Here is a 19944-nt window from a genome sequence, read left to right on the forward strand (position 1 = left end):
GAAAATTTTAAGAAGCAGGCAGAAACGAGCTTCTTTGGATGAATATTTTAGTAAGAGGACTTTGGTAGAAGCAGACCAAGCGCCAGCTATGAAATGAAAGTGGCAGTGATGAAGAAAATACGTAGTGAAATTAGAGTTAGAAAATAGAAAACAAAGTAAAAAAGAAAAAATAGAAAAAGGAAAAAAAAAGAAATTTCATTTTAAGTTTATCGTAAAGTTAAGTGTTAATATTTCCTGCCATTTGTAGATGCGTTTCCTAAAATTAAAAGTTAATGTTTTCTGTCATTTATAAATCTCTTTTGTCAAGTCAAGTGTTTACGATTTCTTCTACTTGTACGTAAACGTTTTGCGCCGTTTTCATCCTCCTCTACTGCCCTGCACTTCGCTCTCGGACATCGCCTCTCTCCAAAGGTAAGGTTCTACTTTTTTGTTACTGTATTTTTACTGTTTGCTCTAATTAACACTTATTTTTCAGATTATCAATGTTTATTTATTATTAAATGATCAAAATACAGTATTTTTCATATATTTAGTACTGTTTAGTGGTGCATATCCTTTTTATAATAATTTAATGTGGTGTTTTTCTAGGGTCTGGAACAAATTAGGCTATTTACATGTAAAAGGCGACAAGCTACACGAAAAATCACTTTACGAAAGCCCTTACAGAACCAATTAATTTCGTGTTGCGAGGCATCACTGTAACTCTCTATTCAACATGTCATTCAATATAGCATCACCCTCCCTTCATGTTCACCTCATAACTTAATCACATTGTCACATTTTCCTTCTCTCATACATCAGTCACTAATCAACGCTTCTGAGTCTGCAACCAATACAGTATCATCCACAAACAACCGATTCACCTCCCACTCTTGATCACTCTCATCTATCAGTTTCAATCCTCAACTAAGCACTCGAGCATTCACCTCTTACAGTTCCATCAACAAACAAATTGAACAACCATGGCGACATCACACTTCCCTCTCTCAGCCTCACTCTTATTGGAAACCACTTACTCACTTCATTCCCTAATCTAACACACACTTTACTGCCATGTATAAACTTCACAACTTGCAACCACCTTTCGCCAATTCCACATAACCTTTTCACTTTCCACATCAAATCCCTATCAACTCTTATAAGCTTTCTCTAGATCCATAAATGCGAAATATATCTCCTTACCTTTTGCTAAATTTTTTTAGCATCTCTGCCTATCTTTAACTATGAGATCCATAAAATCTCCTACCTCTTCCAAAGCCTCCCTGCCCTTCTAAGGCTGCATCCTCTGTTTTATCCTTAATCCTAGTAATTAACATGCTTACATACATTTTTCTAACCACACTCAACAAACTAATACCCCTAGAATTATAACACTCATGCCCATCTCCCTTACCTTTGTATAGCAGAACAATACACGCATACACCAAGTCCACTGGCACCATTGACAATGTAAAATACATATTACGCATTCTCACCAATCATTCCAGCACAGTTATACCCCATCCTTTAACATCTCAGCCCTCACACCATCCATACCGGGTGCCTTTCTTGCTCTCGTTTCATCTAGTGTTCTCTTCACTTCCTCTATTGTATTCTCTCTTCTCATTCTCATGTCCCATCAGTGGCACCTCAACACCTGAAACGGCAATTATACCTGCTTCACTTTCAACCTTAACATTCAGCAATTTTTCAAAATTTTCAGCCCACCTTTTTCTCACCTTATCTCCTATCAACAACCTTCCATTTTCATCATCTACTGTCTTTACGTTCTTTGATCCACCTTCCTTAATTTAATAGAATCCAAACTTAAAAAGCAACAAAAACTGCAATATTACAAAAACTATTGTTAAAGTAATGGTAAGACAGTGTTTGAATCAATTTAAAGCTTATAGATATTAAAGATAATTTATTTATTTGAATTATAAAACAGGTTTTTTTAGCTCCTGTGGTTGGCCAAGGGAGTAAAATATAATAATATATTAGTACTATATATATATATATATATATATATATATATATATATATATATATATATATATATATATATATATATATATTTATATGTATGTATATATATATCTATATATATATATATATATATATATATATAGATATATATATAGATATATATATATATATATATATATATATATATATATATATATATATATATATATATATATATATATAAATATATATATATATATATATATATATATATATATCTATCTATCTATCTATCTATCTATCTATCTATGGTATGTATGTATGTATGTATGATTTCAGTGAACCTTCCTAGATGTTCATATTGCTCCTTTCTTCTCTAGAAGCTCAGTTGTATCAACATTACCCATAAAATTTGAATAATTTAAGTAAATTATCAACTTAACATCAAAGTATCTTGACTCCTTAGCATTGCATTGAACTTCATCATTTCAAATTTTGAAAAGCAATGTTTACTATGTGATGGAATTATGCAATAAAGTACTACTTATTTTATGGTCAAAGAAGGACTCCGGCAGTGCATTTAAATTGATAGGTTAGCATTGACAACATCTATTTTTTACAATGATTTTAGCATTAGAAATTAATTTTGGGTATTTATCATGTGATGCAATTATCCAATGTATTTGTATTTATAGTGAAGCTTGTCCCAATGCAATTCAGATAAGCTATCCTTGTATATATTTTCTTTACAATGCTTTACTTATTGAAAATGGTATTTACCATGTGATGAAGTTTTCCAATAAAGTATATATTTTTGTTTTGGCAAAACAAGCTCTTCTACAATTCATTTTGAAAGAGATAGGCTAGCAAAAGATGAATATATTTTTTACTTAAGAGCAATTCAATAGAAAAGAGATATGCTAGAAAGACTAAATGTATTTTCAAATGAGTGCTTTTCATTAGAAGAGAGATAGGCTAGCAAATGCTAAATCTGCCTTTGTGTGGGAGTAATTATTCAGAAAAAAAAGTAGGTTAAAAAATGTTATGATATTTTTAAATGCGAGGGGGAAGTACTTGCATAAAAATGTTAATTGCAGTAAAGTACCTTCCTTTTGAAGTTTGTATATAAGGCTCTCGCAGTTTACTCAGTCAAATGTAGCAAAGACCAAGCTATAACTCACCCATTGTCAATTTTGTCATTTGTGTAATTAGTCTCATCGAAGTATCTCGCAGTTTACTTCAGTGATATGGATAGTAGTGCACTTTAAGGCTTTTGATCTATTTACAAAAATTTAAAAACTGTCGAGGCCTCTTTTGAAAGTCTACCGTGTAAATTAGAGTTAATAAAATTTAATAAATGTTGGCAAGGGTTTGTCGACTAAGGGCTAGTTCGTTCATTTTTTAACTTAGCTTGCCTTTTTTCAATATCAAACTTACCCGATGATCATATAGCTGCATCCCTGCTGCCCGACAGAAAAAACCTACGGGAGGAATACGCCAGCGATCGCTATACAGGTGGGGGTGTACATCAACAGCGCCATCTGTCAAGTAGGTACTCAAGTACTCGATGTCAACAACGAACCAATTTTCCCTCTGTCGTGCCACAGGCAAGACCTACTAAATACGCCGTCCCTAACTGGATTTGTTTTCACAACGATTTGGTGAAGTACACTATTCCAGTTTTGAGCTTTCGCTATGCAGGGGTTTTATCTTCATTTCAAAACTTGAACTCGTTTTGGATAGATTTAATTATGGTGACGAAGAGAGTATGGACTCTCTTTCACTTTTAAATGGCCGACCCTTCCCTTAGACGGTAGTGTTGGTGACGAAGAGAGTATGGACTCTCTTTCACTTTTAAATGGCCGACCCTTCCCTTAGACAGAAGTGTGTCTAGGTTTTTGGTAATTTTGCTTAACAAGTTATAGATCTATTTATTTTATATCTCTCCGCCTTTATAGGCCTCTTCGATTAACTTTCCATTTATTATAAACTTATAAAAAATTAATTTTTATGTTTGTTTATATGCGACCTTTCCTAATAGTAGGCGGTCCTTACTTGGAACCGAAGTTAATTAACATTGAGCCCGTCATATCGTATTTTCCTTTTAAGAATTTATACTTTTAATGTTTTTGAAAGAATTTCTTTGATAGTCTCGTACTGTTTTCAAAGATGAACTAACGTTTAGTTTAGTCTCCGCAGTTGTTGACGTTCAGAACGTTCAACATGCGCTCTATCGTTACGATAGAGAGAGAGTATTTCACGGTTTCACGTTGCAGTAAGAGTAAACCGATTCTAGCGTTTCGCTCATTCTTTCTTAGCTTAAATGGTTTTAATTCTAATAAAGGAACTTTTTATTTGGGAAACCTTTCAGTTTTTTCCTTTAGCAAATAATATGTTTTAACGATATATAATTGGGCTCTTCTCTCAGGTTCTAAGTCAAGAGAAGAGAGAGAGAGTTAGAGACGGAGGGAGAGAGAGGAGAATAAACGTTTCGTTCAAGCGGGTAACGTTGTTCTCGTTTTTTACTCTTCTCCCTAGTCGCTGTAGGGGAAGAAGGTAAAACGTTTCTAGAGTTTTATTCTTGTTCCCAGGCTTTATGCGGTGAGAGATTTTAAACGTAGTTTATTTGATCTAGTGTTTAGTCTCTTTTCCAGCCACTGAATTCTTTATCTTTCATTATGTTTTTCTGTTGCATTGTAAAACTGTTTTCGCAATTACTACCTTTTAATGAAGGATAGGATTGCGTGTTTCAGGTACAAATCACTTAAAGTTTCGATTTCAGTGAAATAAGTGCAAACAGAAAATCAAAAGTGATAAAGTGATATGCGCAAAGTGTTACAGTGTTGCGTTCGAGGGTTCGTCTGTTCGTGCCAGTTGTTCACCTAGTCCGATACCTCTTACAAGCTCCCAAGCCCAGGGGAGAAGTAATGTCGAAGGACTTATGGGTTCCACAGGCCTTGATCGACGAACAGACGTTTCCCTCGGTGGTTTCGGGTGTATCTACACACGTTGCCGACGTGATCGCCCCACCCACATAAAGACGAGAGAGCCCATTTATTCCTCGTCTGCGGAAGAGGTTTCTCGCAGAAACCATGGACCAAATCTTGCAGCTTTAAGTGCAAGTCGGTCCCTTCCGCGCAAGTCCAACGGCCTAGGTGTAGCCACTGGGTCAGTTCGGACTCGCTGCAGTCATCCGACGATTGCACACCTCCCAAGAGAGGCAAGGTGGTACCGCAACAGGCAGTAACTCCGTCTGTTGCCGCACCAGCTGTTTTAGACCCTCAGTCACAACGGACAGTGGCTCCGTTTGTTGCCGTCTTTGGTAGACCCTAGTGGTCCATGCTGCAGACTATGCAGTCTCAGCTTGCTTCCTTCATGCAGGAGTATCGTGCTGAGAAGGTTGACACTGCACCTGTTAACCTACAACCTGCCACGGTTGTGCGCTCAGCAGATACTGCGGCTGCCAGCTCCCACACTCCACCTGTGAGAGCTCCACCACCGATGCGCAGTCGACCCTGCCAGACGCATGTTCATGCTGCACCCTCCGTTGACATGCGTGAGCTACCGCATCAGCAGTGGGAAGGTGCTGTCAAGCTGCCGTGTTTTGACGCAATGCGGCATGCTCCGCACCCACGGCAGTCCCTCCCACGCACCAGCACTCCGCTTTTGTTGTTGCCAGCTCCCACACTCCGACTGCGGAGAAGGTTGACGATGCACCCGTTGGCCTACAACCTACCACGGTTGTGCGCCCGGCATGGCTGCCTGCTCCCACACTCTTGTTGTGAGAGCTCCTCCACCCATGCGCAGTCGACCCTGCCAGACGTATGCTGACTCCCACAGACACACGGAGCACTCCGTTGCCGTGCGTGAGCTACCACAAGCTGCCGTGTTTTGACACGGTGTGTCAGCCTCCGCAACACACTGTGGTTACCGCCACTCGCCCGCAGCAAACTAGTCAGTCAGGAGTTGAGGCTTCCCCACACAGCTTTGGTTGTTGCCAACTCACAGACTGTCAAACAGTTACATGACGTTGCCTTCTGGTCTGCTACCTATACACCAGTGCTGTATGTCCTCACGCACCTGTTGTGGTTGACAGTTCAGTTTTTGACAGTTCACAGACTGTCAAGCAGTTTCATAACGTTGCCTTCTGGTCTGCTGCTTATGCACCAGTGAAACCCTCACTGAGATAACCTAGCTTTTCTCGGACATGGCTCCTGTAGATGAGAAAGTGCTGTTCTCCCTCCTTCTGATATTCCCTTGAGGACTCTGTCATTTGGAGAGGAGCCTTAAGCTGCTTAGCCTCCTATGGACTTTAATTAAAGCATAACATGCTTCTAGGGAGGGTAAATGGTTCCGCTTCAGTCGCTAACCCCGTCTGTTGCCACACCTGCTCCCATAGACCTTGGGCTTTGTTGCAAGACATGCAGTCCAAGCTTAGTCCTTGATAGAGGATTTTTTACGGAGAAGAACCTTCTTGCCAACAACCTTCCTACCGGTTGGTTGTACGCCCTGTTGACGCTGAGATATCCTACTCACGTCCGCCAGTTGAGATGGTTCCTCCTCCGGTGCGACCCAGTGTGGGTTGCCAGTCGCACGTTGACGTTAAGCGACTCTCGGAGGTGGTTGTGGACGTTCAGTGTGTCACTAGGAAGACGTTCAACAACCAGCAGAGGTGACTTGTTGTGACGCAGTGCGGCAACCTCAGCAACCCGATAGGGGTTGTCTGCACAACCCAGACAGTCTAGACAGTTTCGGGTTGTCGCTGTACTTCCTCGCTTCCCCATGGTTGACAGTTCACAGACTGTGCAGCAGTACCATGATCTTGTGTCCGGCTCCGTCACGCATCCACCAGTGCGACCGGATTCAGCGAGTCAGACGTTGCCCACTCCGTTGCCGTTTCCTCATCAGTTTCGGATGAGGAACCCTCTGATGAGGACATGACTGAACAAGACGATCAACCCCCAGCCCTGCTATCCATCCAGAAGATGCTGAAGAAGGAACACGGCCCTGTCAGGCTGTGGATGAGTCTGGTTAAGACACTGTCATCCGTGGTTCAATTGGTGTCACTTGGAAGACTACACCTCCGTCCTCTTCGGTTTCATCTAGCTCTTCACTGGAAAAGGACAAGACGCTAGAAGCGGTCTCGATCCCGGTTTCCGGAAGATAAGTCTGGTCTAACTGGATGTAAGGACTTTATCAACCTTTGATAGGGTCTTCCCCTGACTGTTCAGACTCCCAACCACGTTCTCTTCTCAGACGCATCGGACGTAGGCTGGGGTGCGACCTTAGGCGGTAGGGAATGCTCGGGATTATGGAACTCGAGTCAAAGGACAATGCATTTCAACTGCAAGAAGCTTCTGGCAGTACGTCTGACCTGGAAAAGCTTCAGGTCTCTCCTTCAAGGCAAAGTAGTGGAGGTGAACACGGTCAACTCCCTGCTTTGATGTACATCTCCTAGCAAGGAGGGACCTACTCTCTGACATGGTACGAGTTCGCAAGTGACCTCCTCTCCTGTTCAACAGGTCTAGACTTTTCACTAGTTACAAGTTTCTTCCAAGGCAACTTGAATGTCTTAGCAGATTGTCTCAGTAGGAAGGGACAATAATTCCAACATATTGGACCCTCCACAAGGATGTATGCAAGAGACTTTGGGTCACCTGGGGCCAGCCAACCATAGATCTCTTCGCAACCTCGATGTCCAAGAGGCTCTCAATACTTTGCTCACCTATCCCGGACCCAGCAGTAGTTCTTTTAGATGCCTTTCTACTTGATTGGTCTCATCTAGATCTATATGCATTCCCTCCGTTCTAGATTGTCAACAAGGTACTGCAGAAGTTCGCCTCTCACGAAGGGACAAGTGGACGCTAATTGCTTCCCTCTGGCCCGCGAGAGAATAACTTACCGAGGTACTTCGATGGCTAGTAGACGTCCCCAGAACTCTTCCCCTAAGGGTGGACCTGCTACGTCTGCCACACGTAAAGAAGGTACTCCAAGGCCTCCACGCTCTTCGTCTCACTGCCTTCAGAGTATCGAAAGACTCTCGAGAACTAGAGGTTTTTCAAAGGAGGCAACCAGAGCGATTGCTAGAGCAAGGAGAACATCCACCCTTAGAGTCTACCAATCGAAGTGGGAAATCTTTCGAAACTGGTGCAAGTCAGTATCCGTATCCTCGACCAGTACCTCTGTAACTCAAATAGCTGACTTCCTCTTATATCTGAGGAAAGAGCGATCTCTTTCAGCTCCCACTATCAATGGTTACAGAAGCATGTTGGCATCAGTCTTCCGTCACAGAGGCTTAGATCTTTCCAACAATAAAGATCTACAGGACCTCCCTAAGTCTTTTGAGACCACGAAGGAGCGTCGTTTGGTTACACCTGGTTGGAATTTAGACGTGGTTCTAAGATTCCTTATGTTAGACAGGTTCGAACCACTTCAATCAGCCTCCCTGAAAGATCTCACCTTTAAGACTCTTTTCCTGATATGCTTAACCACAGCTAAAAGAGTCAGTGAGATTCATGCCTTCAGCAAGAACATCGGATTCTCATCCGAAACGGCTACATGTTCTACATCTTGGTTTTCTAGCCAAACACGAGCTGCCTTCTCGGCCTTGACCAATATCGTTCGATATTCCAAACTTATCGTATGGTTGGAAATGAACTAAAAAGAGTATTATGTCCTGTAAGAGCTCTTAAGTTCTATTTTAAAACCTTTACGAGGCCCGTCTGAAGCTTTATGGTGTTCAGTTAAGAATTCATCTTTGCCTATGTCAGAGAATTCTTTATCCTATTTTTATCAGACTGTTAATACGAGAAGCTCATTCCATTCTGAATGAGGAAGACCAAGCTTTGCTGAAGGTAAGGACACACGAAGTTAGAGCTGTCACAACTTCCGTGGCCTTTAAACAAAATAGATCTCTGCAAAATATATTCGACGCAACCTATTGGAAAAGCAAATCAGTGTTCGCGTCTTTTATCTTAAGAATGTCCAGTCTCTTTACGAGAACTGCTACACTCTGGGACCATTCGTAGCAACGAGTGCAGTAGTGGTGGGGGCTCCACCACTACAATTCCCTAATTCCAGAACCTTTTTAATCTTTCTCTTGAAATATTTTTGGGTTGTCCGGAAGGCTAAGAAGCCTTTCGCATCCTACTTGATTTGGCGGGTGGTCAAAATCATTTCTTGAGAAGCGCCTAGATTAAAGGTTTTGATGAGGACCTTTAGTATGGGTTGCAACCCTTCATACTTCAGCTCCTAGGAGTCGCTCAGCATCCTATGAGGATCGCGAGGCTCAGTAAGGAAGACGTACTTAAAAAGGCAGAGTAATTGTTCAAGTCGTCTTCCTTACCAGGTACTTATTTATTTTATGCTTGTTATTTTGAATAACTGCTAAAATAAAATACGGAATACTTAGCTCATAATGTCAACTTGTTATGCTGGTCTCTACCCACCCCCCTGGGTGTGAATCAGCTATATGATCATCGGGTAAGTTTGATATTGAAAAATGTTATTTTCCTTAGTAAAATAAATTTTTGAATATACTTACCCGATGATCATAAATTAAAGGACCCACCCTTCCTCCCCAATAGAGAACCAGTGGGACAGAGGAGAAAATTGGTTCGTTGTTGACATCGAGTACTTGAGTACCTACTTGACAGATGGCGCTGTTGATGTACACCCCCACCTGTATAGCGATCGCTGGCGTATTCCTCCCGTAGGTTTTTTCTGTCGGGCAGCAGGGATGCAGCTATATGATCATCGGGTAAGTATATTCAAAAATTTATTTTACTAAGGAAAATAACATTTTTCTCATTATACATGTAGGACTTGGAAGTGCATAGGTAAAATTAGCACTTTGAAGAGAAGAGAACTCATGGCTTAATCAAATGATAGAAGAAACTTGAAGGCAAGGGCATTTAAAATTAAGTGATATTTTACCAGTTGTACTCAAGATGATTATAATTTCTAGCCACTTTATCTAGGTAAATGCAGACAAAGTTTTCATTGATTATCCCACCTCTAGTTGAGGGTCACACATTGGATCATTTCATAGGGAATCTTGTAAAGAAAGGAAGATAGATTTGAAGTATGGTATATAGTATTGAATATAAATGCATTGTAATCTTTTTGTAGTGAATAAAGAAAATATAATGTAAAATCAAAGAAAAATAGTATTGGTCATAGTTTTTTATGTATTCTCCATTGTCCATTAGTTGCTAGTCATCATGAAAAATATTGCCCGTAGTTATATAAGTACTAGTACTGGTTCAGGTACTGGTACTGATACTGATACTGATTTCAGTACCAGTACGAGTATCAGTACCAGTATTAGTACTGCTACTGGTACCAGTACCTGTACCAGTACCAGTACCTGTACCTGTATCAGTACCAGTACCTGTATCAGTACCAGTATGAGTATGAGTACAAGTACTGGTACGGGTACCGGTACTGGTTCTGGTACTGGTACCGGTAATTGTACCAGTCCCAGTACCAGTAATAGTACTAGTACTAGTACTAGTACTAGTACTAATACTCGTACTAGTACTATTACTGGTACAAGTTCACATACGACCCTTTATATATGTTGAGTAAGACGAGATAGACCTACCTACTTCCCTCGAGATGGTGATTATGGCTGTGATTTTATAATAGACTTTTTGATGTAAGGAGAAAGGGAAATATAAGAGAAATCATGGGATTGGCAAAATATGGATGGTTGATACAGTAAACATAGGAGATAGGATCAAGTAAATTGAAATAGTTGAGATATTAGCCCTTTTACCCCCAGGCTATTTGGAGATTTCCAACCCTTAACCCCCAAGGGGTTATTTTTTTCCCAATATATTTTGCAGTATATTTTTTTAAATTGCTCTAACAGCCTTTATTTTTGTCATAGAGAGGTCAGGTTGGTCTCATTCTCTTGGAAAATGCCTGAATTTTCTCAGAAAATTATCAAAAATATGAAAAAAAAAATTTTATAGCATTTTTTTGCAAGGACGTATCGGTACGTCCATGAGGGTAAAGGGATGGCTTTTGTGAAACGTACCAGTATGTCCTTTGGGGGTAAAAGGGTTAGTATCTGTACAGTACTCAGAATGCAGATCAATTTACTATCTATGAAGTGCATTAGATCAACCGAAGTAAAACCCAAATTTACGGCTAAAAGTAGAACTAGATCTGGAATAGTAATTATATGTTTTATGTTGAACAGACTCACATAAGTTTTTTTATAGTTTATATATGAAATATTTGTTTTAATGTTGTTAATGATTTTGAAATATTTTATTTCAATCGTTCATTACTTCTTAAATCATTTATTTATTTCCTTATTTTCTTTCCTCTGAACTATTTTTTTTATAGTTTATATATAAAATATTTGTTTTAATGTTGTTAATGTTTTTGAAATATTTTATTTCAATTGTTCATTACTTCTTATATCGTTTATTTATTTCCTTATTTCCTTTCTTCTCTGGGCTATTTTTCCCTGTTGGAGCCCTTGGACTTATAGCTTCTTGCTTTTCCAACTAGGGTTGTAGCTTAGCTATTAATAATAATGATAATAATAATAAAAGTATCTCCAATTAAGTAATGTATTTGAATTTGGAAGTTGATGTATTTACTAAAAATATGTGAACATGGGAGCTCACTTTTTATTTTTGTCATTCAAAACACTATTTTTGTCTTTCCAAGTTATTGATAAAGCTATGATAAATGAAAACAGAATTTTAAAGTCATTTTGGTAAGTGTTTATAGGTCGAAGAAGCTGGGTGATTTCTTTTACTTCATGAACTCATGAAATAGATCATTGATTTTAGGCATATAGTTCATTATTTCATAAATTTCCAAATTCATTTTCAATTTTGTAATTTGCTTTATCTTGATAATCCTCGTGGGGTTTAGGAATAATTACTCAATGACATAAGATTCAGTTTGGTTCTGATCTTCAGTAACGAAAGATTTTTTTTTACTTTTGTATTTCGACTCTACTCATTTTCATGGATGAAGATACCAGGCGAGTTTTAAAGAGTCTTGTCGGGATATATCCTTGGCATTAATATGCATTTTGCTCTTATAGAAAATTTATTATTTTTATGAGAAGTTGGGTTTATGAATGAGTAGCTGCTTTGTAAAGCGTTCATTTATACTCCTGTATCAGGGACAGAACTTCTCAAAAAGGCCGACCGGCTAAAAATTAAGTTCATTGTCATTTTGTTCTAGAATGATTGCAGTAATATTTTATTGGCTATGGCTATTCTTTCATTAGGAAATGTTACATTGGATGCAGCTATGCAACGTGTATTTTTATCTCAATAGAATGTATCTCTGAGGATGGCATCAGAGCTTTTTTTTTTTGCCATGCAACTATTTTTTTTTCATCTATTGACCACACTAACAGAGATATTTTCTTATCAACCTTATTTTGGCTTTTATTTTTTCTAATATTCAAAATTGCTAATGTCAATGGCTTATTTTTTAACATTTTTATACATGCTTTGTAATTAGCATCTAGAATGCAGCCAGATTGCTGTCTTATGGGATTTGTACAGTAACTTCATGCTTCTGATGTTTTAGACCACAGGAAGCTCAGCCTCAGAAGATGAAATCTCAAACAGAAAATGCAATTCAGCTCCAAGAGGTCATGCGATATCCTCTCTAAATGATGGTTCTGGAGATGGTTCTAAGGTTTGGGCTTGTGTTTAATTTTTTTATTCAGTGGTATAGTTAATCAAAATAAGACACTTATTTTTCCCAGAAAGTTTTTAAAAGCTTTTAGATTTTAACTTTATTATTCTGGAATTCACTTTAGCTTTCCTTGAAAATAGAATATTTTATCCATTACATAGGTTGAAATAATTTTTACTATTTCAGTTTGCTCGAACGCAATCTTCGGATTTACGGTCAAGAACCCCAACGAGGCGGTCAGAAGTACGTGGCACTATTACAAGCAATCTGAGGTCAAGCCGCAGCCAACGGGAAGTCCAGTCTTCAGCCCCTAATCTTACCGAGGCAAGTTCTCCTACATCTCAAGTACCTAAAACCGATAAAATCGAGCCAAGGAAGCAAGTTGATGCTAGAAATGGTAATATAATTGCCCGTTCAAGAAGTGCAATAATGGGCCACCGCGCAGCAAGATCACCAATGAGGGAATCTGGCCGTACCCAAGGAATGATAAGCGGTAGAGGAACTAGCCCATCCTCTTCACGTAACTTCACTTCTAGTGCCACAGACCTGCGAAGCAGATCACGTAGTGTTGCAAATAAAAAAATAGATAGTACGGCCACCCCTCCAATGATTGGCAGTCGTTCAAATACTTTTTCGAAGGACGGTTCGACGCCTACTAGAAAATCCATTGTTCCCTAATTAATTGTAGTGTACACCATATATAATGCCAGTCTAAGTATGCTGTTTGATATATTCTTAAGAATTGAGTTGAAAAACCAATATTGGGAAATGAAATATTCCAGTACAATTGTGTATAAACAGACATCTAGCTGAACTGCTTTTCCCACTACAGTATATTCAAAATATTTCTGTGCCATAGCTGTATTCTGTATCATATTAGTAAGAGTAGTTTTATCTCTTAGCCCCTGGGAATATGTTAATCACTCATGTTCCACTTAGTCTTTAACTGCTGTTGCCAGTAGTTATCCCTTTTTTTCTAGTCAGCCAGCTACAGGGTCGTCCTGTAAGCATTGTGTGACCTGTGTAAATTGGGATTTCAGAGCCATATTCAGCAGACATGACAAAATGTTTTTCCAATTTATGCATGGCTCTTCATTAAGATGTGTAATACTTTGCTTTGTATGGATTATGTATTTACAAAATTTATTTACTGCACTATGTGAAGAAACAGTTGGTCACAGGGACTGTTAAATATTGAATTTTTACAGATAAACAGATTTGCATATATTTAAAAGGGCCATATATAGTTTATCTCTTTTGTAAGTACAGACTGTATAATGAATCTAGGTGCTTTGTAATTTCATATACTACTGTGTACCAAAGATGAGATTACAATCTTTGTTCTGCTGAGGTTGCTTTTCAGATGTCTGTGATATTTCCATATTAAGAATATTTTTTTGAATTACAGATAGGATAGCACAAGCACAAAAAAGTTATATATTTAGTTACTTTTCCATGCTTGTACATATGATCTTGCCATTGTTTTGGGGGGAAAGCACAAGCTAACCTCTTCAGGAACTTTGGCTATAATGTTATGTTGGGGATCATTTGGAGATAATTTTAAGGTAAACTTCATCTGGAAATCCCATCCCCAAATAAATTCACTATGATGTGTTTTTAGCTTTGCTTGCCAAGGCCAGGAAATGTGGGACTGCCAAAATTCACTTCATATACATTAAAATGCCTTCACCTTTAGATATTGTTGGAATATCATATCATATATATCTGCTTCACAGTGCCCATTATGATTCTGCACCTTCATTACTTTCAGCTTCTTGATACATTGAAGGTCTGTTTCATGTAAAATATTTTTTATATTAGTCCACTTTGGGAAAAAAACCTAAGAGGGCAAAGTTCTTATTTTGTTTTAGTAGTTTTTGTGCACTGGGCTGCTGTTTTAAATTATTTTGTGTAATAGATTGGCTGTGTATTTTGAGTCTATTTTTTTAATTCTTCAGTTTCTTTATTTTCATAGGCTGTAATCTTTCAAGTTGTTTTTTCAAAATTATTTAAATATTCAAAATATCATTTTTGATATCGCCTTTCATCTCTGTAAGAGATGTATCTCTTGTTTCTCAAGTGAATATTGGAGAGCTTTAATAGCCGAAAATAGTACCTAGTTGAAACTACCTATCTAATTGCTTTACCAAAGTCAAATTTGGTGAAATTTTATGTAAGAAAGAAGTATTTAAAAATAATAAGCCGACAGATTTTAGGTCACAATTACCAGGAACGAAAGCCAAGTCTACTTTAATAGTGAATGTGAAATAGCAAATTCTAGCAGATGCATTTGCAAGCAGGTAAAATCTTCATTTTTTTTTCAATGTAATAATTTTATATGACCTTAAAGAGAATCTTCATAGAAACAAAAATCTTCAACATATGCATTTTCTTAATTACTGTACAACATACAAATTAAGAAAAAGCAATATATATTATTTTTTTAAGGATTAATTTGCGTTTATTTCATGGGTATAATTAGGTTAATGTACCGGCAGAGCATACAATACACTGTGCAGCCACATTTGATATGTTTGAAGAAATTAAAGAGACCTGGGAGAGAAACAGTGTACCTAAAGTTTCATACTACTACTTCGAAGATACAGTATTAAGTTTTCCAAAATAGCTTAACATGACAATAGTTAAATACACATAAGGATGATAATTCTGAATGGCTCAGTCAAACCTTGCATACCTTGTGACATTTTTTACATTGTATGTATGCATGCATGCATTGGTTATTACAGTATTTACATTTAAATGTGAATGGTAAATTATTAGGATGAAATTTGTATCTTGCGATTTTTTTTTTAATCCTGATAATAACTTATGACAACATTTATGTTCTGTTGAACTGAATTATAGCATTGAAGTAATCATTTTCAAATTCTTTACCTATTTATGCATTGCCTTTTATGTAGTATTCAAGGTAACCATCAAAAATGTTTTCTGTTGGTGTATGTGTCTGGTTATAGCATATTTCTGGTCATATAACCAAGGCAATGTTTTATATGTGCTTATCAATATAATTTCAAATGTGAAATGTTTATGTTCCCAACATAGAACATAAAACTTAATAATGGAGTAAAATGGTCTTTTTGATAAATTAGTTTATGTAATCATAACATCAAACCAGGCCTTGGTCACTTATACTGTTCAAGCAGCTGCAGTAGTTCAATGAAAGCTTTACTCTGGGAGACCAAAATTTTTCTGTTCGAGGCAGTGATTTTGATCAACAATACTCCTGGACATCCCGAAGACATTGTTATGGAGAAAAAGTAATTATAACAAATTTTTGCCACCCTACAGCTTCAAAATCAAGGCATCATAATTATCTAAAAGCCTACACTCGGCAGGTAAGAACATCTTGGACTTTTTGAATAAAATAATGATGCAATATAAGTACTCAAATGCAAATTAAAATTTAATAAATGTAATACATAGTTTATAGCACTTACCTATCTTGCAGAACGTCTAGAAAATATACAACGTAGTTACATCGAAATTCCCCTTTTCAATGTTAAGCGAAGTCCCATCAGCAATTTTGTGTGCTCTAATTATGTAGAAACACAGTTTTTAATATTTTTACACTACTATACTAAATTTTTTCATTTAATCTGATTTAATTTAATCTAAACTTGCCAGGTATTCAAGATAATAAGGATGGGTATAGATTGACCCATATATGAATGTAATGGACTGCTAATAGGTGTGGACAAACCTATCAATACCTGCTATTGGAATTGTGGTCTAAGGCTGTCATGAACTTCAAAGGTTTCCCTGAAATATAAAACAATTTCTGTAAGATATTAAAAATGGCAAGACTGCTTGTCGGCACTGAAATGGGGGCACGTTTTGGGGGAAGATGTCATCAGATATATGGAAAAATATCAGGGAGAGTTTACAAACGCAGTTAAAAGATACTTAGTCTTTGACAGAAAAGGAGGAGGATGAATGTAAAAAAACTAAACCGCTGAACTTAACTCTGAAAAAAGTGAGATGGTTAGGATGTATAGGGATTTGAAAGTAAATATAAAATATGATCCCATATACAGGGTTCAATTAACCCTTATATGACCACATATGTTTCAAAAAGTAAATATACCCCAACATCCATAAGTGATAGACGTCCATTGATATATGTGCACTCTCTGTGGACAATGAGTTAGAAGATCTGTTTATTTTTATGGTAAAAATGGCCTGAGCATATTTTAATCTACTGACTAGCAAGCCTATATATGGTACGTTAGAGACTATAATGGTGTGACTGGAGATAGTCGACCCTTTACTTCAGCCACGAAAGCATCTGCACAAAGCCTGCCTACCGTAGTGTGTTGTCTGTATGTTCACTGCCAACTAAATGACATCCAGATGTTGACTAACATTACCAGATGATGTTAAAAATGAAGACCATGTTTTAAAGAAGCTGAAAGTGAGAGAAGACCATGATATTCCTTTGTCAAGTGATTTGTATAAAACAGCTGGAGGAGACGAGAATGTTATCAAGGTAATTATAAAAGACTAGTGCACTCAGGTTACAAGGGGATAATATCTAAGGTCTTGCCTTTCATGTTTCCAGAAATACTTCTTTGGTACAACTTTAGGATATTTTTAGTTTTTTGGTTTGTTTGTATTTAAGAAATAATGGGAGATAAGATTTACTGAGAAATAGATAATGTTATATTTCATCTTTTACTGTATCATTTTCTGTTACAGTATACTGTACTGTTTATAAAATCTGATGCATCTTTTCAGAGAGAGAGAGAAATGCAGGAAGGTTTGCTAAGAAATGAACCACTTATCATTTCATGATACAGTATTTGGGATTTAGGTTGTTTATTTGATCATAAGAATAATTGGTGCTTGCAGTATTGTAAATGTGTCCATCAAGATTACAAAATATGTTTGTTGGATTGTATAAACAAGACCTGTTTGTATACGTTGAGATTATTTAATGATTTTTTTGTGAGTTTGATCATATGAATGATTGATGTGTATTGTAAATGAGTTTATTGAGATTAGGAAATACATTTATTTGATCTAACGAGTCATGTTTGTATGTGTTGTGATTACTGGATAGTTTGTCAGGTCTTTTGATTTTAGAGAGAAAGAGGGATAGCTCATATTTTATCAACCAGTAAATAAAAAAAAAACTCGCACAATCTAGTTGATAATTTTACTGGAATATATCGCTACTTTATTTTTTTATAATTTTTACATATATTTTGTATCATTAGAAATTTTAAGTTTTAGTTATAATGAAATACATATAAGAATTTTACATATAGAGGTTATTCTGGAAACTTATGGGCAATGATTGCCTACAACATCATGTATCAGACGACCCAAAATGTATACAGTATTCGACTACCTTACTGCCAGTAACTTTGTGGGTAGTAGGTTGGTAGGGCACCAACCACCCATTGAGATACTTCCACTTGAGAGGTATTGTCTCCTTTGACTTACCAGACAGTACTACATTGGATCCATATCGCTGGTTACGGCTCATTTTTTCTTTGCCTACACATACACCGAATAGTCAGGCCTATTCTTTCTCCTCTGTCCTCATACATTTGACAACAGAGATTACCAAACAGTTCTTTTTCACTTAAGAGGTTAGCTACTGCATTATAATTGTTCAGTGGCTACTTTCTTTTTGATAAGGTTAGAAGAGACTTTTAGCTATGGTAAGCAGCTCTTCTAGGAGGACACTCCTAAATCAAACCAATGTTCTCTAGTCCTCAATAGTGCCATACCCTCTGTACCATGGTCTTCGCTGTCTTGGGGTAGAGTTCTCTTACTTGAGGATACTGTACAATTTTCTGTTATTTCTCTTCCTCTTTTCAAGTTTTTAGTCTATATATAAAAGATCTGTTTTAATGTTACTGTTCTGGAAATATTTTATATTGTTCATTACATCTCTTGTAGTTTATTTACTTATTTCCTTTCCTCACTGAGCTATTTTCCCTGTTGGAGGCCTTGGGCTTATAGCATCCTGCTTTTCCAACTAGGGGTGTAGCCTAGCAATTAATAATAATATACATCTGGCGACTATCTAAATTTATAGTATTAATTGTAAACCTTTATATTCAATAATAAATTGTTCTTTTTTTTTTTTTCATCATCATCTTTTGTCTTTTGGTCCTTGTTTTTTGGTATAGAAGGTATCTTAATTTAAAAACTTTTTAGCTATGTTACCTTTGCAGCATGTTATGATGAAATGAAGAGGTAGAAAACAGTTACAGTACCTATCATGATGTTTTTTTCCAAGAATATAAAGTAGGGTCGATTACTAGAGGAGGAACAGACGATCCCACAACTGCTTAGTCTACTCCTGACCAACAACTGTTTCATCTGTTCCCAACCCGCAACTACTTAGTCTACTCATAACCCAAAACCGATTCGTCCATTCCCAACCAACACCTGCTTCATCTGCTCCTAACACAATTGCTTCGTCTGCTTCCAACCAACGACTGGTTCGTCTTCTCATGACCCACGACTGCCTCGTCTGCTCTTGATTCACAGCTGCTTCGTCTACTCCTGGTTCACAGCTACTACGTCTGCTCCTGACCCACAACTGCTTCATTGCACCCAACACAACTGCTTTGTCTGCTTCAAACCAGCTGTTGATTCGTCTACTAATGACCCATGACTGCTTCGTCTGCTCCTGACAGACCAACAACTGCTTCGTCTGCTTCCAACCAATAACTGCTTTGTCTACTCATGACCCACAACTGCTTCGTCTAGTCCTAATCCACAGCTGCTTAGTCTGCTCTTGACCCACAACTGCTTCATCTGCTCTTGACACAGAACTGCTTCGTCTACTCCCAACCAACAACTGTTTTGTCTACGCCTGATCCACAACTGCTTTGTTTGCTCTCACTCACAATACACAACCTCTACATTGTCTGCTCCTCACCACATACCTTTACAATGACATCTGGGTCTCCTCCAATTCTAGCAACTACTACAGATTCAGATGGATACATTTGCTGTTTCGTTAAGTGATTGAAAAGTACTCGGATGTCTACGCTCATCATCCATCTCATCGTAGTAGGTATCGTTAGTATGCCAATATCATTATCGAAAATGAAAAATACCAAAACCGATAAGTACTTATGTAGCCTAGATTAGTATTTTAAAATGTGGATATATAGCCTACCGTAGATTTAATTTAACATATATAATAGAGCACGTACAATGTGTATTATACTGTATGTACATTGTATAGTACAGTACACTAGGTACATATATTATTGTATTACAATAATGTACAGGTACAGTACTTAGCATTTTAGGTAGTGTACCTGTATATGT

General features: G+C 37.4%; 1 protein-coding gene across 2 annotated transcripts in view; it reads left to right on the forward strand.

The window, feature by feature from the left end:
- Positions 1-15504, forward strand: part of LOC137618235 (serine-rich adhesin for platelets) — a 101806-nt gene extending 86302 nt beyond the window's left edge. Inside the window, exons 15-16 of one of the 2 annotated variants that reach the window (XM_068348383.1) lie at positions 12517-12627; positions 12814-15504. In XM_068348383.1, coding sequence (XP_068204484.1) covers positions 12517-12627; positions 12814-13305 — 603 coding nt within the window. In that variant the 3' untranslated portion in view covers positions 13306-15504. The remainder of the gene's footprint in view (positions 1-12516; positions 12628-12813) is intronic. The other variant, XM_068348384.1, reaches the window with a different exon arrangement.
- The last annotated feature ends 4440 nt before the right edge of the window (positions 15505-19944 follow it).

Source organism: Palaemon carinicauda, chromosome 24, assembly GCF_036898095.1.
Source record: "Palaemon carinicauda isolate YSFRI2023 chromosome 24, ASM3689809v2, whole genome shotgun sequence".
Lineage (NCBI taxonomy): Eukaryota > Metazoa > Arthropoda > Malacostraca > Decapoda > Palaemonidae > Palaemon > Palaemon carinicauda.